Below are 24,913 nucleotides of genomic sequence, written 5' to 3'. Positions count from 1 at the left end.
GTGCTGTGCTCTGGGGCTGTCACTTCACTACAAGGAGGGCAAACAGCCGTGGCGTTTCTCTGTGGGGGCTTTTACAAAAACAAAAACCACTGTGTGACAAATTGTAATGGAACATAAGAATATTCCATATTTGGGTGTGGAAAGTGGGGGCCACTGCTATGTTGGGAGAGAACAGTGGTGAAAACTTTCTAGTTTATTACAACCTTATTACTGAATCACTTTCAGAAAGAGTATTTAAAAACAAGTAACCAAACCAAAAGTACACATGACAAGAAATCTTAGAGGAGAATATTGTTTGGTGCTGTCTTACTAAAATAAGCAAAGCAGTCACTTGAAGGGAGTGATGCTGTTCCAAGACCTGCATATATCATTCAGCATTAACACACCAGCACTCACAGATGGTAAAGTTACCCATGCCATGTGCAATAGTGCACACTGATCCTACTGGAAATGCTCTCTTTTTAACTGTGCGTTGATAGCATATGTTTATATATTAAAATTGCCCATAGGTGTGAGTGTCTCTCTGTGTTAGCCCTGCGCCAGGTTGGTGGCCTCTCCAGGGTTTACCCCGCATCTCACCCTATGGTAGCTGAGCTAGGCACCAATTGTTTTATTAAAGCTGCTCCTTTAAGGACCCAAAAATCATCAACAAATAACCAAATTAATTTTCAGATGTTCCAACAGGTATTTTTCAGCAGCTTGTCCAGTCTTTTGTTGTCCTTGATCTGTTTCTAATTTGTGAATGGCAGAAAAAAAAGGGTTTACACAGCATCGCAACCTTTTTAGGAAATAAAGTTGTACTAGTTAGTTAATCATTTATTATTAATCTCTGGCTCTCTTCCATAGCACATCTTCCTTCCCTCACTCCCAACCGGTCGCAGCAGATGGCCGCTCCTCCCTGAGCCTGGATCTGCTGGAGATTTCTTCCTGTTAAAAGGGAGTTTTTCCTTCTCACCGTTGCCTGTAGCACTTACTCATAGCGGGTCACATATGATTGCTCGGGTTTTCTCTGTCTTCTTTGTATTATTGTAGGTTCTTTACCTTACAATATCAAGCGCCTTGAGGCAACCGTTATTTAGATTTGGTGGTATAAAAATAAAATAAAATTGAATTACTACACTGGTTAATAACTTTTGTAATGTTCTTTTTTCATGCCAATCATCCAGTTTGTTTTTTTATAACTAATAAAACTTTACCAAAAGATTTCTACAAAAGACAATACACAGAAATGTTGCAAACCTGAAAACAAGATACATCCCATAGTAATAAACTGAAAGACACCATTCTGCCCCCGACTCCACCCCCAACTTAATAAACTTGGTCATCGGTCAACAATATAGAAGCAAAACTACCCAACCGTGAAGGAAAAGGTCACTGACACACATGCCTAGTTTGTCTTTTCCTGTGTCTCTACAAAGGCTGAAGTCTGGTCTCTGTGCATTTGACTTATAAAATGAGACAATTTCCACAATCTAAAGCTGATAAAGAAAACCATTAGAAATCAGTCAATGATAGCTATGAAACAAACTCTCTTTCCTTATCCTTGTTTTTTAGGAACTGAATATACCTAAGCCATAAGTTTCTAGAGGACTGGGTTTTGCCTTACTGGTAGTCTTGTGATGGAGTGTGGTGGTTTTGGGAGGCTGCAGTCAAACTTCACTTGATAAGAGGTTGATAAAGGCCAAAGAAATAATTGCTTGACCTTTGGTAACCTTTTGTTAAAACAGCACTGAAAGGAAAATAAAAATGTCTTGTGACCAAAGACTTATGCTCTCTAAGCTGTCCGTCTAATGTCAGCTGTGTATTGCAGCATACAAACAACCCATGACAGAGTGTCTTTTCAGTCATGGTGTATGCAAGCAGCTCTGCTGTAATCAGTCAGTGCAAACTCCCAGTGGAAGAGGGCCTCGTGCTTTCAGTAAACTGGCCGTTCAGAACCTTGGAGAAAGAGTTAACCATGTGTGGAAATGAGTCGGGGAACGGTGTCGGGCTTTCACTGCGATGTCATACATCACCGTGCCAGTATCATTAAGCACCACCAGGCCCACAGAAAGCGCCCATGTCAGCCCAGTGCAGCGTTTCTCCATGAAATTACACCAGAGTTATATGTGATTCATTTAAACTGTTGTCATTCACATTTCACTTAGCACTCCTGTAGTCTCCTGTAGAACTAGTACCACCATCTCCCTCTAAAAATCTTTTTCTAAAAGTGTAAAGAAAGGGAATACAAGGAGAGGAGGGAAAGTCGCAGAGAGTATAAAGGGGGACGCGCGCACAGTTAATTTAGCAACACAACAGAGCTAAAAATAGTTCATTTCAAGCACATGTTCACTCTTAAAGCTTCTGGGGATCCTTCTGTCATCCTGATGTATATTTTTATACAAAAGGGCAAGCCACAGCAGCTGACTTCACCTGACACTGATGTGATGCTCATAGCTACATTTCACTCACAATTCTCTGGCATACTCCCTTATGCTCCAATCTGCTTTCATCTAATCCTTTTCTGCTTCTCAGGTCTCGTTCAGCGCACAGCGAAGAGGCAGAGGTGCAGAGATGATGGATTGTATATCCCGAGCACCGGTCTGCACTCACAACTGATCCATGTGTTGAATTACAACCCTGAAGAACTTTAAGCTTAGCTCGGCCACTGCTGCTCGACAGCTCAAGGACCCTCAGAGTTCAAACAGGATAGAGGGGGAGGGTTGAGGAGGTAAAGAGGTGTTTAAACTGTGCCTGGAGAGGTGAGGCAGGGAGGGAGGGGTGAGGATATTTGGAAGAGCTACGGTTCCACTCAGGACACACGAGGTGAGTCATGAAAATGGGGGCAGGAATAAAGACTACCTGACTGACCAATGAAAGCCTGGATGATGATGCACGCCCATGTTTTAGCTGCTCTGACTAGCTCTGAGCACGTAACCAGGGCACTGCTTCAGCTCAAGGTACTTTCTTGGACCGAAACAAAAAAAAAGGCAAAGAAGAAAATGTGACCTTTCTCCAGTGAACATTAAGCAGGTAAAACTGTGAAAAACAGACCCTCCTCTTCAATACTAGAGCTACACAAACACACCAGAGCATGACAAATGATTTTCTGTTTAATTTATTACGCTGCCAGTCGGGAGGATTTGCAGCGATGTTTTGTTCCAGGCTGCTGCGTGCCTACTCTCTCTTGAGCAAGGGCCTCCCACAGAAGTGCGGCCTTAGAGTTAATTACTGCTGCACCTCGTACAAACACATCAAATAAGATTTGGTCCCGCCACGATAAATCACCACAGCCTGAGCCAATATGAAACACAACCACTGGCTGTTTATGCTCAGCCCTTACTTCGGCCAATCAGAGCTAAAAGTGCTTCTCAGTCATAACCCGAGAGGAGAGGCCATTGTGTGTGTGTGTGTGTGTGTGTGTGTGTGTGTGTGTGTGTGTGTGTGTGTGTGTGTGTGTGTGTGTGTGTGTGTGTAACAGAGACTTTTATCATCTTCAAGGTGACTTTAGAAAGTTTTCTCTTACAGCTAAGGAGAAGTTTAGTACAGAACTATGCAAAAACAATTGTGCATTTCAGTGTGTAAAGAAGAATGTGTGTATATGGGTGTTGTAAAAGTACACCATGGGAGCCTAGCAGGCAGCCGGTGAATGCTGTTAAAAACTCCATTTCTGGTTTACAGCCCCTGGAGGAGGCTGGAGACCGTTAGGGTGCTGGGGTAGAGGAAGCACATCAATAACCTGCTTCTCCCTTCATTTTATTCTTCCATTTAACTTTTTCTGCTTGCACTGCTCGGTTCAAGCTTGAGACGCATGCACAAACTGATGGATCTTTATGGACTTAATCTGTCCAATTTGAGGCAGAATCTTCTAGGCTGAAAAAGCTCAGGCTACAAACACATCTGTGTCTGTGTGTTTAATGGTGCAACATGACATTATGCCTTCTAGATAATGCAGGACTAGGTAAAATAGGCACTGATCAAAGAAGACCAGAGTGAGACAGAACATGTGTAGAGGTGGGAGGAATGAACAAGTTTAAGTCTACAAACTGAGGTCTAGTGGCCTCTAGAGGTAGTCATATCCATTACACTCCAAAAATAACCAGAGCTCAGAAGTTTCTACAGGAAAGGTAACATCCTATGAAGGATTACCAGAGCCAGAAGCTGATGGCAGCACATGCAAAAGAGGAGTATACCTAGACACACCACCAGCCAGCTGCCTTCCAGACTTATATTCAAATCTGCTGTTTCGTTTTAAATTGTAATTTTTTTAACCCAAATTAGCAAAAACTATAACTGTCAGCTTGTAGATGTTACTGTTTGATTTTCTGACATTAATATGCTCAGACTGCCAATGGCCAGTCTGTGAACAGACTGGCCATTGGCACATGAGGTTTTTTACATTTTTGGTGTTCACCGGTTGTGTACAGGATAGTTGTTTATTGGAGGTCCCGAAAACATGATAACACACATGATAATAAGCATTAATGTACACCGCATATTTAAAGGAAATCGGCTCTTTAGTTTCCTGAAATCTAGAAATCTACAAAAATGCACACAAATAATAATAATACTACTACTACTACTACTACTACTACTACTACTACTACTAATAATAATAATAATAATGAAGCCCTGTTTTGTCATAAGCCCATAGAACAGTTTTGGTGCTCCTTAAATCTTTGAACTTGAAATAAACAGAATTCTGCCTCAAAAAAAAAACTTGACCTGATTTAAATGATCTCCTGTTCATGATCATATTGCTAGTCTGAGGTCACTCTCTGGTGGACCATTTCTGATGAATTTCACTTTGTGCCCTGAGATTTCACCTGAGATGGACCTTAGACCTAATTTTTGACTATTCTTATTACCAACATGTCTTTTACCAAAAAATAGGCTGATGCATTCATATTATCGCTGTCGCTCTTCATTTTTTGGCATAAGGAGAGGGATGGGACAGTAAAGTCTAGCATTGTGCATGCTCTAAAGGATGGCACTGCTTCAGATGGTAAAAATGATCTGCGGTGTTATATGCCTTGCAGTGCATACTACAGGACAAAATCTCTTCTCTCTAAAAAAAGAGCAGAGCATATCACCACAAACATTTCATACAAACTGTTAAGCACGATAGAGGAGGGGTGATGATTTGGGCTTGTTTTGTAGCCACAGGATCTGGTTAACATGGAGTGATTGCACCTACCATGAACTCCCCCTGATTAAGATATTTTTCAGTCTAATGTCAGGCCATCTGTCTGAGAGCTACAGCCTTGCTGCAACAGGACTATGATCTTTAGCATAGCAACAAATCTCTGGCTGAAGAAGGAAAAAACAAAATCAAGGTGGCCCAGTCAAAATGCTAACTGTAACATAATTGAAATGCTGTAGTAGGTCTGTAAGAGAGCTGTACATAAATTAATGACAACAAACATCAATGAAATGAGAAAACACTGTAAAAAAAAAGTGTGGTCAGCATTGCTCAACAATGTATTAGACTGACAAAATTAAACAGAAAAGTAAAACTTAAAATTATTACTGCTAAAGGTTCCACAGACTACTAAATCGTGGGTTGAACTTTTTGTGTTTTTCACACTATTCTTTTTCACATGACCATGTCATGCACTATTATGTGAAAAAATCTGGTGCATAATGCTTCTTGGTATCACTGTGCAGCTTCCTAGTTCTGTTCTGTTTTAGCATACTATTCTTCTCTGCTCTCTCTCTGATGCATTTATCTTCCCTAGGATAATGCAAAGCCCGTGATAGCGTCTGTGCAGCATCAGAAGTTTTGACATTCTTATCACCCTGGGTGCTGGCCTCGCAGGCTGAGCACGGCTAGGAGTAGCTGGACATCAAGCGGCTCTGTCCCCACACAGGTCATTTATTACAGCAGACTAAGTCTGATATCTGGCCACTGAGTGGACAGCCAGTCTCAAAGCTCATCCATTCCCACTTCAGCAGACATATCCATGATTCCCATTATGATAACATAGAGAGAAAGAGTTTACAGCAGTAATAAATGTGAAATCATCCAGACATTATGTATTACAGTGGTGTGAAAAAGTGTTTACCCCCCTCCTGATTTCCCTTTATGTTTTTCACATCTAAATGTTTCATATTGTCAAACAAATTTAAATACTAGACAAAGATAACACAAGTAAACACAAAATGTTTTTTCCAAATGAAAGTGTTTATTATTAAAGGGGAAAAAATCCAAACCTACACGGCCCTGTGTGAAAAGGCGATTTCCCCCATAAACCTAATAACTGTTTGGGCCAACCTTCGCAGCAACAACTGCAAACAAGCGTTTGCGATAACTGACAATGAACCTTTTACATGGCTGTGGAGGAATTTTGGCCCACTCATGTTTGCAGAATTGTTGTAATTCAGCCACGGTGGAAGGTTTTCGAGCATGAACCACCTTTCTTAAGGTCGTGCCGCAGCATCTCAATCGGATTTAGATCAGGATTTTGATGGTTTAAGAAAAACAAATGAAGACTTTGGAGTGGCCTAGTCAGAGGTGGACTTGCTGGTGTGTTTTAGATCATTTTCCTGTTGCAGAACTCAAATCCGCTTGAGGTCACAAACAGATGGCCAAATATTTTCCTTAAGGATGTTTTGGTGACAGCAAAATTCACAGTTCCATTTACCACAGCAAGTCTTCAACATCCTGAGGCAGCGAAACAGCCCCAAACCATTATATGACCACCATATTTTCTGTTGGTATGATGTTCCTTTTCTGGAATGCTGTGATACTTTTACGTCAGATGTAATGGGACACACACCTTCCAAAAAATTAAACTTTTGTCTTGTCAGTTGACAGAATATTGGGGAGTCTTGGGGATCATGAACATGTTTTTTGGCAAAACTGAGACAAGCCATTACATTCCTTTTGCTCAGCAGTGGTTTTGTCTTGGTACTCTGCCATGCAGGCCACTTTTGCCCAGTCTCTTTCTTATGGTAGAGACATGAACACTGACCTTAACCTTAAGTGAGGCCTGCAGTTCTCTGGATGTTTTCTGGGATATTTTATGACCCCTTGGGTGAATTGTTGCTGTGCTCTTGGGTGAATTTTGGCTGGCCAGCCACCCCGGTAAAGTTCCATGTTTTTGCCATTTGTGGATAATGGCTCTCAATGTGGTAGGCTGGAGTCCCACGGCTTTAGAAACAGCTTTATAACCTTTTCCAAGCTAAGATATCTCATTTATTTTGTTGTTCATTTTTTCCTGAATTTCCTTGGTATGTTGTCGGGCTTTTGAGGATCTTTTGGTCTACTTCACTTTGTCAGGCAGGTCCTACTTAAGCGATTTCTTGATTAAGAACAGGTGTGGCAGTAATCAGGTGTGGGTGTGGCTAGAGAAATTAAACTCAGCTGTCCCAAGATGTGATATACCACACTTAGTTTATATTATAACACACCTTCATTTAGAAACTGCATTTTGTGTTTACTTGTGTTATCTTTGTCTGGTATTTAGTGTGACAAACATACAAAAAAAAAAACAAAAACAAAAAAAAACAGGAAATTAGGAAGGGGCAAATACTTTTTCACACCACTGTATATAAACTGATATACTGTGACGGGAATACCATTTTTGAATGCAACACTAGCAGCAATAATCGTTTCTTTTACAATAAAGAGAAAAGAACTGGCTGGTTGAGTTTGAGAATCAGCACCATGTCTGAAAAGGAAAACATGCTGGAACCTTCAAATTCTTCAACCATTTCTGAGATGAAAAGACTTTTTAATAAGGTGATCTGACTTTGTTTTTCCTTTTTGTTTTCTAACAGCAAAACCCCTGTGTGTTAAACTGAGGAAGAATGCCTTTACTGCCAGCCACTGGAGAGCCAGCTTTATCTGAGGGATGAAATTTTAGGTTTAGCCAGCCCTCAATTTTTGAAACACCTTTTAAACCTAGTTGAGGCTTAAGATTTAGTTTTAGGGATATAGTTAGAATTAGGTTAAGAGTTGTACGGTTACTTGTGATCGTTAAACTTGGAAATGTTTAAGTGAATATAATAAAATAAATGGTGAAATAAATGTCCTCACAACAACAAACACACTGACACACTTGTGTCACGCTTGTGTCACACTTTTGTGCTTATATGAGGGTTTAGTAACTGATGGCATTTTGTAAAGTGTGAGAGCCACACCACAAGGGGCCTTGACATGATAGCATAATGGCTCTGAGTACCCTGCCGTGGGCATCTGCTTGTGATTCTAATGGACACACATGACACCATAAAACAAAATGTCTTCTAATAATGTACTTCTGCGTCAGTGTCCTCACAATGAAGTGAAATCTGTAATATTTAAAAAAATATAGCTATTAGATGAATCACTGTATGATGCTGTTAGTGAACACAAGACACAGGACAAGACGTCCAGTTCAGTTTGGTGGAGATTGGGCTTAAAGAAAGTCATTTCCATAAACAATCATACAAATACGACTCACATCAAGCTCTATCAGTTAACTGTCTTTTAACGTGCTGATACAGCGATTCCGCAGATATTTGACTGGCCAGTTACAAAACGCCTCCCTTGTAACATATCATGATTCAGAGGCCTGCAGCTGGCTATCAGATGAAGTTTTACATGGTGCCTCTGATGGCTGAATGCGATTTGTTTTGATCCCTCGCTGTCACTGTGTTTGACGGATAATGGGTGTCAACCAGCCTCACTACATCTCCACCACAGACAGATTACTGACTGCAACACGCTATGACGCACCCCAAAGGGTCCAGAAGAGTGAAATGATATCATGAGAATTACCACACCTGAATATTAAATGCAAACCTGCCTATAAAATATGTAAATAAGAGTAAAAAAAATTAAACTGAACTGAGTAGACAGTAGCACTAAACGTTGCACAGTGTCGTAGAGTGTTTCTCAGGGAAGTGTTGACTCACCGGCTTGGACAGACACAGGTTTCTCCAACAGGAACACGGTCTGTTTCCAGTGTGTCTTTGTGACCTGAGGACCAGTGGAGAACATCACCTAGTAATGTGGAGAGGGAAAAAACATTAGCAGAGCATCCTAAAGTCAGTACTGAGTTTCTATAAAGGAGGATCACTTTGTCATTTTGTATTATTGTGCAAAAAAACAAAACATTTGAATGCTTAAGGACTTCAAATCTATTTATAGGGCCAGATTTTTGTGAAAGAAATTAGCATTAATGTGAAACTATTTCAAAAGAGGAAACCATGTTTTTTTGATTCCTGTCAAATATGCCACAGAAAGCAGAAAAAAAAGGTGAGGTGAGTTTCTGTTAAAGCTGACCCACTCTTACAGCTATTGGTCTCTGAATCATTTATAGCTGAGTATGTACAATAAACAGAATCTTACTGAAATTCAAATCAATAGAATGCAACTTGAGTTTCAGGTAAAAGAGGAAGTGCAATCAGAAGGCGTGTCTGTGCTGCTCACACAGCTTGGCATCGCCTGTTCCAACTGGCCGGCTCTGCTGGGTAAGTGCTTGTATCAGCAGTCGGCTAGGACGCCCGTCGATTGCCAGCGAATGCCTCAGGGAGGAGGAACACGCTAAAGCGTGAACATAATTGAGTTTCCGTTAAATGGCTCGGTCGCTGCTTACCTTGTTGCTGCAGCCTTTGTCGAAGAAAATGTCAAAGTAGCCCACAATTGCCTGCAATGAAATATGAGGGGTGTGTTAGAATGTGACAGTACAATAAACCCCTGGATTTGTTTGACTACACTGCAACGGTGACATGCAGAGCTGAGAGAGCGAGTGCGCACGAGGCTGGAGGCAGACCATGTCTCGAGATATTAATGAGCAATATGAGCCACATGATAAGGACTGTGTTCAAGAACAAGACAGTAAAAACAAACTGGGAGAAAAAAAAAAACTTTCGATATGCACCCTTATCTTTGTGTTTAAAGTGCTCCTTAAAGGAGAAAGCGCAATTCAGCTTTGTCATGTTATTCTTACGTGTGAGAGTTGGGCATATTGATGCCAATATCAATAGTATCAATAGTATTGATATCAAGGCTGGTATTGCTATTGGATCAATACTAGCATGATAGGATCGATACTTTGATCAATACTGCCACTAAGTTTAGTAGGAAGCCAACTAAACTGCATTAATTTAAAAAAATAATATAAAATAAACCTTAAACATGCACAATGAAAAATGTTTGAACCTTTTTGTGTTGACTTTCTGTTTTGTTTCTAGCCTATAGAACATTTAAAGCACAGACATTGACAGAGACATGATCAGATGGATATTTACATTCCAGGCCTCCAAACTTGGTGGTCATTAAAATATGTTCAGAATTTGAAAACTGAACATGATTCATCTCATGAATCACGACACACTGCTCTCCACTGGTATTGGTATCGGCAGTACTGGCCCTCTATTTACAGGGCCAGTGTGCAGTATTGCACAGCCCTAGTGTGTGGTCTGTAGAGCCACAGTGGCAATGCCAGCTTACATATAGTAGATATCAAAATGAGTTGTATGGGAACTGCATTCTATTTTCTTCAGCCCCACTTCTTCTCAAAAACAACTTGCTTTCTCATTTAGGCTGAGTCAACAACATGTCCCCGCGTGCTCCCTCTCACCTCGCTTGAGACTTGTCACTGGACAAAAGAAACAAATTACCGCATGAGGCAACACTGGGCGAAATTTGCTGACAGTAACAAAAATATATACCTTAGATTGTTATATGAAATTATCAAAGGTGGCTATTTTGGTGGCAGTGTTCCAATAATGTAAAAAAAAAAAAAAAAATCTCAAAAGTCAGGAAAAGAAGAAAAGGAAAGGTTAAGGAAAATGAATGACGCTTTACTCCATACATTTGAATTTAAATCAACAATTCCCACAAGGAAAAGGGAAATCGGACATCTGAAAAATCTCTGGTCCAATAATGAGCTTTTAACATGTCTTACAGTTGTGTAAATTCACTAAAAACCAGCAAGGAAGTGTGGTTTTTGCTCCAAAACATGCTCTGTAGTCCTGCAGCGCCATAAACACATTTGACTGAAAAACAAACTGAGGGAAAGTCTTTAGGTGACCATTGTCAAATATGAGGTGTAACCCCCCCCCCAGGTTTGTTTTCCTCTCATATCTGCCCCCACTGGAGGAACAAAGCCACTCTATCAATCTCAGGAGCGCACTTGTAGTGGCAATGATGCAGAACTAATAGCTTTTAATCCTGATGCAGCTGACAACTTGGAGGCCGGCTCTCTGAGACAAAGAAGAGCTGAATCAATGCAAGAGAGGAAAATAGTATACAGAAGAGAGGAAAGGAAGCTGTAAAGGTAGGAAAACAGACAAAAGGTAGGGAGACAAAAACTGCAAGGTAATGGAAGATGGGGAATGGAGGATGGGGAAACCATTTAAATGCCAGAGGGAATGCTGCTTCTTCTTTCAAGACATAAAATACAGTACCATCTGTTCACAGCTTCTGTAAAACTCTCCAAACAATTTCAGATTTTTTTGCAATACTAAAAGTATTTGCAGCACACTCAAAAATACACATACGCAACCCTGATAAATCATGCTGCTGTCAGAAGCTGCGTTCAATAAACTCCAAGCACCGAGGCTTCAATCAACCTTTATCGACTGAGACAGGCAGGGGCAGCACCGCAAGTCGCAGCTAAACCGTGAGAAAAGAACCCAAAGTGGATAAAAGAGCATGTCAACCCAATGCAATTATGGCTTTTAATGAACGCTACAGAAAAGCTCGCTGCTCAGGTAATTAGGAAATTAGCTGTAATTACTCGTCAGGCAGAGCAGATTCACCTCTCTCAGCCAGAGAGGCAGAGATCATCCTCATCACGCCTCGTCGATGACAATGCCTCATAAGCGAGATTGATTGTCACTTCTTGCGTTGTGCAACTTTCACACAGCCAGCGAGACGGGCAATTAAAATTTAGGCCAGAGAAACTTTCAAATACACAAACAGCTTAGCAGCTCAGAGCCCCATTAAAATCGCAACTGAAAAAACAGGATGTAACAGCCTCATAAATAAAACAGAAGAAGATCAAATGAGGTCTGGATGACTCTCACCTGATTTGTACATGTTTTAGCACTTTTTTAATTAAAGAGGAAGCGAAGAACTTATCAAACTTATCCGGGTGTCCGAAATGACTTAGTAAAAGCTTGAAAGTTCAACTTCAGATGGGTATTGAAAACAGTAAAAAGAAGTTTGTTTATTTTCGCATGGAAAAAAAAAAGGTGAATTCCCTGAAATGGAAATTATTTTAGTATTTAAACAGACAACAGGCATCATGTCACAGATTACAGAGTTGTTATAGCTAGCCAGAGGGCAAATATTTGCCCATGTACTCCCATATTTATTTTGAGCCTTGTCTCTGTCCACCTGATGAATTTAAGCATGGTAATCTCTCTCTTTATTCCTCAGTTTCTCCAAAAACTGGGAAGGATACTAAATTACAGCACGGCATATAGCGTTTTTAAGACAAATACTAATGCCGATATTTTGATAAAAGTATTGGTCTCAGCATTTATGTCAGTTTTATGAGCTTATAATGTGACAATGCTGTCACCGATAACTTGCTCACACACACTTCCTGACTTTGCTCAGATTCCAAACACGTGTGTGGTCATCAGGGACACTAAAGAGTACGCTCATGTGCACAAACTATACACCATCAACACTCATAACATGATTGAATGGCGTTTCTCACACTTCTTTGCTTTTTTACTTTACATTTATCGACAGTTAATGGTACCAGTACTGGCAACGAGCAAATAGCTAATAACGACCGATATAAGACCGCCGCCAATGCTAAACAGTGATCTCTATGCTAAATGTTACAATTTTCTTCACCAGTAGATGGACTGCTCCATCTACTAAGCAGGTAGCAAATAGTAGGTGTTTGCTGGAAAAAAGCTGTCCTGTTTGGCGTTAAACAAAAAAAATTTTGTGTCATACCTGACATCTTATGAAATCAGATAAAAGCCTATGTTTCCTACCATATAGGGGATGAAGACAAAAAGGGATCAAAAACATAAGACAGAGGAGAGGAAGCACAGAGCCACATACAAACACAACCACACACCAAAAACAGGACAAATCAGAACGAGCGCTTTTCATTTTCATCAGCGTTTAGCCTTGGGCCCCGGCTCTGTCTGTGATAAGTGATGACAGTGGGATTCTTGGCGGCCCACAGAGGAGGCTCTGCAAGACTGCAGCTCTCCGGCCCCCATTCTCCAGGAAGAACAGGGGGAAAATTAATAATTATCATCATGGATAACACCAACAGGGAGCAATTCATCATCGCTCCTCTTTCGCCTGGCTATGTGTCAGCGAGCCGCGTGGCCCGTCCAGATACTATTATACGGTGGTGGGGAGGGGGATGCATGAAAAGAGAGGGTGGGTTAAAAGGACGGAAAGGAAGGGGCGGTGAGGTGGAGGGAGGGAGGGGGCGGGAGAATAGAGGGCTAATGCGCTTTTGATGGGGTTTATCCAGGCGTGGAGGCTTCAAGCACGACCACCTCACGAGCAAGATGTTGTGAATTCCTCCCCCCTTCCCCCTACGTTTCTCCTCTCAGCCTCGCCATTCAACTGCAGCCGTGAGGCTCAGGTGGAGCACGAGTCAGCACACCTGCAGGTGGTGTTCCTCATTCGTGATGCTCTACAGTAACAGTTAGAGAAGGTCGAGAGGCAAGCTGTGCAAAACCGACTGTTTGCTCCACTGCTGAGCTTTGCTCCTGAGTGCTTGATGAATGCACGAGTGGAGGGCATGTTAAAATAGCATAGTCACACGGCATGAAGACAAACTCCAGCTTTGTCACTTTAAAGCCTTTACCTTTGGGCGTTGGTCACTGTTAATTTGTTTGTCCCAAAGTGTGGGACACAGTAACAAGTAATAAGAGAAATTCAGTTTGAAATTAAGTATATCTTGGAAGGGCCGCAGCGCTCTTGACTTTGGGAATGGCTGCTCTAAATCACTAATCAGGCCAAAGGCTCTTTTAATTATCTACATCCTGTATTTACTGACTAATTTTATACAGGTCACAATTTTGTTTAATTAACAGGTTTACCAAATTTAGTAGATTGGTATTGCATTGGTCAGCAAATGCCCTTTTTAAATACTGAACCGGAAATAGTGCCATTATATGCTGTCAGTGCTGAATGTTACAACCACTATTCATAAATACATACTAGAATTACCACTGTTAGAATCACTATGGCTACTAATCAGTGTTAAGGACCTGGTGGATATCAGTTTCCTTTGACCTAACTTGAGGGAGCCCAGAACAAGCTTTATACAACTTTGTGATCACATATAATAATAATAATAATAACAGTAGTAATAGTGAACTGTATCGATGTTAGACAATGCTATTTGAAGGGAAAACACATTCTAAGCACATTTTTTTCCTCAATCAAATATAATCTAGCCAATTAAAGTGCTGCGTGTATTACCCTTCTGTAGACAGACATGCAGACTTTTAAGTTTAAACTCAGAACACTTCCTCTGTAACTTTCAGGACATTTGCATAAATCAGTGTGCTGATGATGATTTGTAAGTGGAAATAACCTGCCAAGGCAGTTTTTTTCTGACAATCAACTGATAGCTTAACTCAAAATGCTGCATAGTGCTGCATTGTTAAGAGTTAGAGTGGATTTCTGAAAATTGTCCTTGAAGTTGAAGAGTACCTGTCCTGTCAGTCCAGAAGGCCACCCCCCCCCCCCCTCCCCCCTCCCTTATACACCCAATTCAAATTTGATGGAAAGCAGGTAAGAGATGGATTGCTCACTTTTTTTTCTCTGTAGCGCTACAGTAGCTATGTCAGCAGCACCGAGACAGCAGTGTTAAAATTAATTACAGACAGAAACTTATTCTCTCCTGCTATGCCATCAGCATTCATCTTTTCCACCCTTAGGAGAGGGGGTGAGATATTTTGCTACTCACTCTACAGTTTAGGTAAATGGATCATGATGGCAGCAATGCTTTAGAGGGTTAAGCCAAAAAAAAAAAAAAAAAAAGATACAGATGCCAGACCAGTCAGAGTTTTAATGAAAATTTCAGCACATATAGTTTGTATGCAGCAGGTAGATTTCAACGTTTGCATGTAAACAGGGTGCAAAGTGTGTGGAATTCAAGAGGGAGGAAAGGAAAAAGGGACTGGGAAAAAACAGCAAGAGTGAAAGGATTTGTCTTGTGCGTGAGCGGCGCAGATGCAGGGGTTGTGCTGTTCATTTAATGCAAGGTTAGGCAGGCTGAGCTGATGAATGGACTGTCGACAGGAGAACAAAAGCAGGCGCTCCATCACAGGACAGGAGAAGCAGCTCTCCCTCACCAATCCCTGAGCACTGGTCCAGGAGCAGTTTACCCTTCACACACCCCAATCTTAACTACTACTGAGGAGCTGTGGCCAATACTGACTACAGGTCAGTGTCTTTATGGTAACAACATGCTACTCCCACAGGGCAACAGTCCGTCTGTAAATCCTGAGACAAGCAGGCTGGATACTCAAGGCAGGTATTTACAATTTACACGAGTGACACTTAGAGTACTTGCATTATAAATGCAAAAAAACCAAAACAACCCTACATGAAACAAGCATGACTGAACGATAAATTGTACACGTCAGACGTACACACACATACAGTATCTGTCCTCCTACATACATCACAGCAACTGAGAATAATAAGACATGTGAAACAACAGGAAGAAAGCAGGACAAAGTATTGCCAAAAAATAACAATAAACTGAAAAACCACTTCCGTAATGTATGATCCTATCATCTGTTACCTCTAACATGACTGGACTTACAATCCAGAAATAGAAACGGGATGTTTTCAATTACAGAGCAGAGAAGACAGGAAAAATGAAAGGATGTTTACAAATCCCATTAAATCCACCAGCCTTACCCAGGGAGCACAAGCCAGATAATAACCACCTATTGATTATCCATTAAACCCATACACCAGTGCGGTAACACTGCAGCATAGTACAAAGCTGCTTCAACACAATAGGCCTTGTTATGGACAAATCACTTCTCTCCAAGCCCACAGTAGTGAGGCTCTTCTTTAGCTGGGTGGTTATTATTGGTGTTGCAGAGAGAAATGTGTCTGTGATGCTGTAGGAAGTTCATGGAATTGGGTGGCATGACTGGAGGGGCTGATGGTGGCTGCCAGAGCCAGTCCAAATGGACTCATAAAGCATTCTTCATGCTTTGGTGCCATGCACTTCAATTTTGTACTGAAGTTTTTGGTCAAGCTGACCTACTCACAGGTTCAACTAGGAGTCAGATAATGCCTCACACAGGACTACAGTTGTTCTCATCATTCCACATGTGCTTTGAGTGCTAAAAATAAATAAAATTAACAGGTTGAGCAAACTTTTGGAAGGACATGCACGAATGTGGTTTGAATATTACCAGTTAACAAGGCTGGATTAGCTTTGAAATCCTTTCTTTTAATATGTGCTTACGTGTTTTTAACCCACAAAGTATTTGTGGGTGATGAAATAATTATGTATGACATGGAAAGCAAAGCAGGCCATGTACACTGACTATGTTGTATGGCATGCAATACAAAAATCACAGCCTGGTGTCTCCAATTCAAGCTGAAACTCTATTCAACATCCAACTGAGAGACAATACAGAGACATAATATATCAGCACGTGCTGACAGATATCTCTTCTGTTTGTACCACCTTGTTCCTTTCACGCAGTATTTCTGATAAATGGTTGCGGATGTACAATGTTGTTTCAGGGGCTTTTTGTGTAGCATGTGGACAGACTACAAATGAACAAAAGCCAGTACGTATATATCTGACTTACCGTGCAGTCTGTGGTGTTTGTTATCTTCAAGTGGAAATCTGATGAAAACTCCAGCTCAGACAGACACACTCTGTTACAGTCAATTGTCTGTAGGGAAAAGGCAAAACTGCATTTAAAAAAAGATTAATAATAATAATAATAATGACAGTGTGAACTGTGAAGTAATTCAAAGAATAACAGAAAAAACTTGTTGGTATACTTTGCTTTTGAATTTTACATAGAGTCTGTGACAGAGTTTGTTTGTTCATAACAGCAGAGTTGGTCAAATCAAAGCTCTTCACCAAGTTTGGGCAAGTAGAGATTTCTTATAATAGTGTGGCTGTCACGGATTGCCGGGGCAAGCCGTGTGGAATGTAGAAAAGGACCCAAAAGGCAGCAGCTCTGGTGCAGGTGAGTGTTTCTTTACAGGGGTGTTAGTACAAACAGCAGTGGCGACAAAACATGAAACCGGAAACCTAAACTGGGTAAACTAATAAGACAAACCAGAATGAGGATGCAGGGAGGTCCGGAGAAATACATACGGGGAGACGCAGGGAGACCGAGGGGAAACAACACAGACGAACCAGCAACTACTATGACAGAAGACACAACTTAAATACACTCAGAGAACACAGGGGGATTACATACAGGTGGGAACACAGCTGGGAGTAATTAACATGACGAGACTAGGGAGGCAAACTGAAAACACTCACATAAGACACAGACCTTCACAATAAAACAGGAACTTACACAAGAAAAGACACAAACTAAGAAACGCGGACTAGATACAGGAACACACGGGCAGAACAGAGTAAACACTAACCAGAGGAATAACAGAACCACAATCACAGTGGCTAATCTTACAAAATCTCCCCAGTAGTTCTCTATTGTCACTATGTCTGAGAGAACCAATGCTGACATGTTGGAAATAACATACCTGTACACAGAATTGTTTACTGAGAAAATTAAATGTGCTGTACAGGATGCCTTTGTTAATCTATGTTGTGTTTTAGAAGTCAATGCGAACATGTTAACATCAGTGCTTTGTTCAGGTACTGCCTGGCAAATTGAAAACTGGCATATTTTCCTGCCATCACTGTGTTTTTTTGGTACAAAGCTATGATTTCACTCACTATAAATGGTGATTTTTTTAAATAAATTGCATTTCTGTTAGGAATCTCATGCAAATATATGCTTAGAAAAAAGTTGGAAAGTAATTATATTTTGACTAACTCGAGCTGGCCGAAAAAAACAAAAAATGTCTCCCTACTGGAGACAAATAGCTGACTGCAGCCCAGTTAAAGGGCGCTTTAAAGGGTACTATCCCCTACAATTGTCACAAAAGAGGAAATGATTCCTAAATCATATCCTGCACCTGTCTATTATCCTATCAAGGGTGGGAAAAATGACTTTCCTCTACAGCATTCTGACAATCATCCGACATTATTTATATAGCAACTCTAATTAGATACACTCTCCCACTGAGCACCCAGATCAGTTAAATGAATCATGTTACTTTATAACAGTTATGGTGACTAATTAGGGCTGTGACAATTTACTTACTACAGCTTTCAGTAGTAACTGGAAGCTGAGAGCCAAAAGCAGAAAATTGAGTACATGCCAAGAACACTTCTCTTTGTTCATTTTAGCGATTGCGAGGACTCAAACATAGAGGATATTGTTTTTACATTCATCAATCAGATACTAGAATTAGATCAGACTAAAAAGTAAAATATAGATTTAAATATAGAGTGATTTTGGATAGAATCTTACTGGTAGTGGAGGAATACAGTTGTGTTGGAGTCAAATTGTTAAATGTTGCCATTATTGTACTTAAATTTGTAAGTCTTGGTTCAAACTGTAGGATCAAAGACATTCCTTTGTTTCTGACCACCTCCCCAGCCAGTCTGCTGGTGGGGGAGGCTATAGTGTTTTATTATGGGACATCCTATGTGAGGGTTCTGTTTTGTTGTTTAGTAATGCTTGTGTTCTCAGAATAAAAGGCTGCAAGGAAGGCTGTTTATTTGAAGTTGGCTAGGAGACAGGTGAGGAGCGGTTAGCTCCAAGAGCCTGGTTCCAACCAGCCTCCCTTGCTAGCAAGTAAAAACCAGCTAAAGCTGTTCATCTTGCTTCCTTGCTTCGTTAAAGGGAATAAGTTTCTAAACCAGCCGGGCCTGTGGAAGCGCAGACCCAACAAGTTGTACTGCTATAGTGGGGAAAATAATTATTTGGTCTTCTGCTGAATTTGTAAGTTTGCTCTCTCAAAAAGAAATGAGAGAGGCAGAATATCTTGGCTGCCACTTGGCAACTTGAAGTTTCAGTTCCTTCTCCAGATTTTCTACAGGACTGAGGTCTGGAGACTGGCTAGGCCACTCCATGGCCTGGATGTGCTTCTTCTTTAACAACTCCTTTGTTGCCTTGGCAGTATGTTTTGGGTCATTATCACACCGGAAGACCAATCAGCACTGTTTAGGCTGTGGAAAGGAGGTTCTCTTCCAAGACATGGTCCCATCTATTGGCAGTGAAGTAATCCTGTATCCTTAGCAGAAAAACAGCCCCATGACATAATGTTTCCACCTCCATGCTTGACTTTGGGGATAGTGTTCTTTGGGTCGTACATTTCTCTCCCTCTAAACTTAGCGGGTCAAGTTCATGCCAAAGAGCTTGATTTTGGTTTCCTGTGATCACAGCACTGTCTCACAAGCCTTCTATGACTCATCTAGATATTCACTGACAAACTTGAGACAGGCCTGTACATGTGCCTTCTTGAGCAGAAGGACCTTGCAGACGCTGCAAGATTACAATCCATTACAGTGTAGTGTTTCTGATGGTGTAGTTGGTGCCTGTGGTCTCAACTGCCTTCAGATCATTAACAAACTTCTCCCGTGTAGTTCTGAGCTGATCCATCACCTTTCTCATGATCATCCTCACGCCATGAGGCAGGGAGACTGAAATTGTTTATATTTCTTCTATTTCCAAAAGGCTGCACCAATATTTGTCTAATCAAGCTTCTTGCTGATAGTCTTGTAGCCCATTCCAGCCTAGTGTAGCTCTACAACCTTGTCCCTGGCCCTTTGACAGCTCTGTGTTCTTGGCAATGGTGGTGGAGATGTTGGCATGGAAGAAACTGTGGACAGTGCTTTAAGCATACGAGTTGAGATCTGTAGTATCTGTAGTTAAGTGATTAATTGTAACCTTTGGGTACACAGCCAATCTGTGGAAGCCAGAATTCTGGCTGGGTAGTAACTTTTATGTAATGTGTTTTTTGATTTGTTTGTTTGTTTATGTTGTTTGCATTTTTTCTCTCTCTCTATTAAAATTAAACTATCATAAAAATTAGAGAGACTGTTAATTTCTTTGTAAATGAGCAAACTTACAAATTTAGCAGGGAATCGAATAATGATTTCCCCTATTGTATGTAGCAAACATTGTGCTTTTCTTAAGAAACAATTTGGAATACCAAGGAGCAAAATGACTTCTTAAGCTATTTATGATTGGAAACAACTGCATAACATAAGGCAGGTTTAAAGGGAGCAAATTAAACATTGCTCAGATTGAACATTGCTATCTCTTCTCACTGTGAGTAAAAAAAAACTTATCTGCTTAGCTGGAATATATAATTCCATGAAAGGGCTCTCAATTTTCCGGAGTAGCAGCCAGCTTTAATGGAATGTTATTGGATCGTATCAAAGGGAGGCAATAGATGGGAGTCCTTGTAATTTGGGCAGAGGGGCTGTCTATTTGTCACTGGAGGGGAGAAACTATCGATTAGAGGTTTCAAATTCCATTACATCAAGTTCTACCCTCATTCATCACATTCTGAGATGGGTGGAGGACACGGTACTTAGCAAACAGGCCAACTGGCAAAAAAAAATCCCACATATAAAAGGTATTAGAGAAAAGAGGAAAGAGCAATCCTTCTGAGATATATCCACAAAAGGTGTTCTTAGATATGAGACTCCTTGTGTCTTTATCTGCATATTCTCTGTATACCACTCTCCCACCAGCACAGCTAAAACTACTCTGTCCTCAGTGTGCTGAGAGTAATGAAGTTTCCTTAAGAAGAACTTAAACAAGGATTAGACAGATCAATCACCCAGCTCTACAGCATCACCACACACACACACATGCACATACACACACAAGCTATAAGGCCCTATCTCTCTATACAGCTAACTGCAGCTCTCGTTCTCTGTCGATTTTTTAACTGCCTGAGCCCTGAAGACTCTATTTCTCCCATTTGTGTGTACAGGTGTATTGCTGCAGAACATTTTTACTTGTTCGTGTCATCAAACGAAGACAAAATTGAATATCTGATCTCTAATCACTGCAACACAAATAAGGCAGAACAATAAAAAAAGTCAAAGTTGTAAGCTTGATCAAAAATATCTGTGCAAAGTCAGATAAAGAGAAAAAATAGAGTTTAACTTAAAGAGACAAAAAGTTTCTAGTAGTTATTTTGGTTGACAAGTCACGTTTAATTATCTACTGTGTGTCCAGCCAAAAACAACCCCAAATAAATACAGAGACAAGCCAACCATTCAGGTTGTATTGTCATTTTATTTGGTAAAGGACATTACTTTTACTTTTAAATATCAGCCTTGCCACTGGATTTGCAAAGGAGCTACACAGAAGGTTGAATGTTTACCTGTATGACTGTAGGTTCAGAGATGAGTGTGTCTGCTTTCAACACTTCCACCACAGCCTCTGGCACCACAGCCTTCTTCATGCATGTCATGTTAAAGCCATATACATCATCCCAGAATGCAATGCGGTCTTGATGCTTCTGTACATCACCCACAGCTGCCAGGCTGATGTTACAAAGGTCTGGGTACACTGTGAGGAAGCGAAACAAACAAATGAACAAAATTAGTAAAACAGCATCACCACTGTTTGATCAGTAAGCCTCAACACTCACATCCAGCAGAGAAACTGCCAAATTTGGGCTAAAGTCAAATAGCCAAAAACCAAAACAAAAGACACTTAACTTATATCTCTTTTCCATAACATGAATATTCCTTCAAATCCTTTCTTGACCTTGTAAAGATTGACAACAGTTGCTCATCCTTCAGCACATGCATACTTTCTCTTCCTGCCCACTTTGAGCTTTTTCATCGATCTATTAATATTTACTTTAAATCTTGCCTATATTTCAGCTTTCAGTCTCTTTGACTGATGTAATATTGCTTAAGGATGATGATAAAGGCACGCAATAGAGCAACACTAAAAATGAGGAGACAACTACGTCAAATAGAGATTAAATAAAATATTCTTTCTCGCTTTTAGTTTTTTAATGTAGCTATTGATCTTTGTTTACTCATCATACATACTGCTTTACAGAAGGCACAATCTCATAAATACTGAACTATGAATATTGTAATAGTGCATTCACAATATACAACATACCACGATGTAATACTTTAAAATACAAAACACAACATCAATGTGTGAGGATCTTCCTGTGATGGGTGGTGCATCGCTTTGGTAAGGGATGGTGCTGTGTACCCTATGAGATGCAGCTGAATTGACCACTTGCACTTATAGTTGTGGGTGGAGTCAGCGGAATTGATAACATTTGGTATAAGAGAGCAAACAAATAGAAATTCCCCAAATTCTTATCATGGTTGCCACTTAGATCTTTTTGAGTATTCCCACAACTAGTTCGTGAGTCGTTGCTGGAATGATGGCATTCACAAAGAGCAACACAGTGCTGGACTGAAAACCTCTTTGCAAATACTTTATTTGCAAGCAGATTGCTGTGGTTGCTCAGAGTTTTTGTGGAAGATGAAGACTTGTCTGCAAGCACTCCTAAATGACTCTTTCACCAGTAGTGAAAGTATGAAAAGTACGATAACAACCAGAAATGGAGACCGTCTACCTTCAAAGTAAAATCTCTAAAAAGTTGTTGGCTACAGTAATACATGCAACTTTTACTTTGAAGGCGGATGTTCTCCATTTCTGGTCTCAATTGCACTACTTCCAAGTTTTACTCCTGCTCGGCTACAGGGAGTGCAGAATTATTAGGCAAGTTGTATTTTTGAGGAATAATTTTATTATTGAACAACAACCATGTTCTCAATGAACCCAAAAAAGAACCCATTTGGCCATAGGTGAGTAGGCCTAATTCCTACTGAATATGATGCACGACTTCCCACGACTCTCCATCCTGGCAAAGAAATATCTTTGCATCCCAGCCACAAGTGCCTCATCAGAAAGGGTCTTCAGCACTGGTGGAAATGTTGTCAACTGCCTGCGTGCATCCCTGAAGCCTGATCATGTCAATAGGCTGGTGTTTTTGGCTAAAAACCTTTGAGAGGTTGCAGGAACCATGTTTTGTTGAGCCATTTTGAGATTGTATGGGACTTGGGCCTACTAGTTTTTATTTATTTCTTATAAAAGTTACTACTTTCAGTGTTTCACTTTATTTTTGTTCAGGCAGCAACTTTAGTTGACATACTTCAATGTCAGTTTGATGCAATTGTGCATTGTGTGGCTACACAGCTTGCCTTGATGTTTGGTTATTTGTATGCATAAATACAGGGAGTGCAGAATTATTAGGCAAGTTGTATTTTTGAGGAATAATTTTATTATTGAACAACAACCATGTTCTCAATGAACCCAAAAACTCATTAATATCAAAGCTGAATGTTTTTGGAAGTAGTTTTTAGTTTGTTTTTAGTTTTAGCTATTTTAGGGGGATATCTGTGTGTGCAGGTGACTATTACTGTGCATAATTATTAGGCAACTTAACAAAAAACAAATATATACCCATTTCAATCATTTATTTTCACCAGTGAAACCAATATAATCTGCACCGACTCCATTGTTCCAGCTCAGACTGTTCATTCTTACCCAAATAACAAGCCGTGGGTGACTAAGGACATCAAAGCCCTCCTCAACAACAAGAAGAGGGCTTTCAGAGGGGGCAACAAAGAGGAGGTGAGGAAGATCCAGGTGTTACTAAAGGACAAGATCAGAGAGGCTAAGGAAAATTACAGGAGGAAGCTGGAGTGGAAACTCCAGCAGAACAGCATGAGAGAGGTGTGGAGGGGCATGAAGACCATCACTGGATTCAGGCCAACCAACAGCAGGGGAACTGAGGGAGGTGAGAATAGAGCCAATGAGTTGAATCTGTTTTTCAATAGATTCGACACCACAGTGTCTGCTCCCACCCCCACAACCTCACCTGCAGTCAGCCTGGAATCCAGAGCCACACCACTGTGCCAGCCTCTCTCTTCACATGTTGCCTCCTGTGAGATTCCTGACACCCCTCCCCCACCCATCACCTTCACTCAATACCAGGTTGAGATGCAAATGAGGAGACTTCACTCAGGCAAGTCTGCTGGACCAGACGGAGTGAGTCCCCTTGTCCTCAAGACCTGTGCCCCCCAGCTGTGTGGAGTCTTTCATAAACTGTTTATGCTGAGTCTGAGTCTGCAGAGGGTCCCGGTGATGTGGAAGACATCATGCCTCGTCCCTGTACCAAAGACGCCTCGTCCCAGTGGCCCCCAGGATTACAGGCCTGTGGCACTGACCTCCCACATCATGAAGACCCTGGAAAGGCTCATCCTGGACCAGCTGCGACCCATAGTAAGACCACATCTGGATCCCCTTCAGTTCGCTTATCAGCCTCGTCTCGGAACAGAGGACGCCATCATCTACCTGCTCAATCGTGTCTACACCCATCTGGACCAGCCGGCGAGCACTGTGAGGGTCATGTTTTTTGACTTTTCCAGTGCTTTCAACACCATCAGGCCGACCCTCCTGGGTGATAAGTTAGCAGCAATGCAGGTGGATGCTTCTCTGGTGTCCTGGATTGTTGATTACCTGACAGGAAGACCACAATATGTACGTCTCCCACAGTGTGTGTCTGACAAGGTGATTAGCAACACAGGGGCACCACAGGGGACTGTCCTCTCCCCCTTCCTCTTCACCCTCTACACCACAGACTTCAGCCACTGCACAGAGACCTGCCATCTTCAGAAGTTTTCTGATGACTCTGCGGTGGTTGGATGCATCAGCAGGGATGATGAGACAGAGTACCGGGCTGTGGTCGACTCCTTTGTCACGTGGTGTGAGCAGAATCATCTGCAGCTCAACGTGGCAAAGACCAAGGAACTGATCGTGGACTTCAGGAAGACCAGGAAACACTTGACCCCTGTTTCAATCCAGGGGGTCAGTG

At 41.2% G+C, this 24,913-nt stretch overlaps 1 protein-coding gene across 1 annotated transcript in view; it reads right to left on the bottom strand.

The window, feature by feature from the left end:
- The window catches only part of prmt3 (protein arginine methyltransferase 3), an 83,867-nt gene that overhangs the window by 1,509 nt on the left and 57,445 nt on the right, over positions 1-24,913 (bottom strand). The window contains exons 12-15 of the mRNA XM_080884734.1: positions 21,380-21,567; positions 16,753-16,839; positions 9,564-9,614; positions 8,881-8,968 (exon numbers count right to left, since the gene is read on the bottom strand). Of these exons, the coding sequence (XP_080740860.1) occupies positions 8,881-8,968; positions 9,564-9,614; positions 16,753-16,839; positions 21,380-21,567 (414 nt within the window). The remainder of the gene's footprint in view (positions 1-8,880; positions 8,969-9,563; positions 9,615-16,752; positions 16,840-21,379; positions 21,568-24,913) is intronic.

This window comes from Rhamphochromis sp. 'chilingali' (assembly GCF_963969265.1).
Source record: "Rhamphochromis sp. 'chilingali' genome assembly, chromosome: 6".
In the NCBI taxonomy this organism is placed as follows: Eukaryota; Metazoa; Chordata; class Actinopteri; order Cichliformes; family Cichlidae; genus Rhamphochromis; species Rhamphochromis sp. 'chilingali'.
This window is presented reverse-complemented; position numbering and strand designations above follow the sequence as displayed.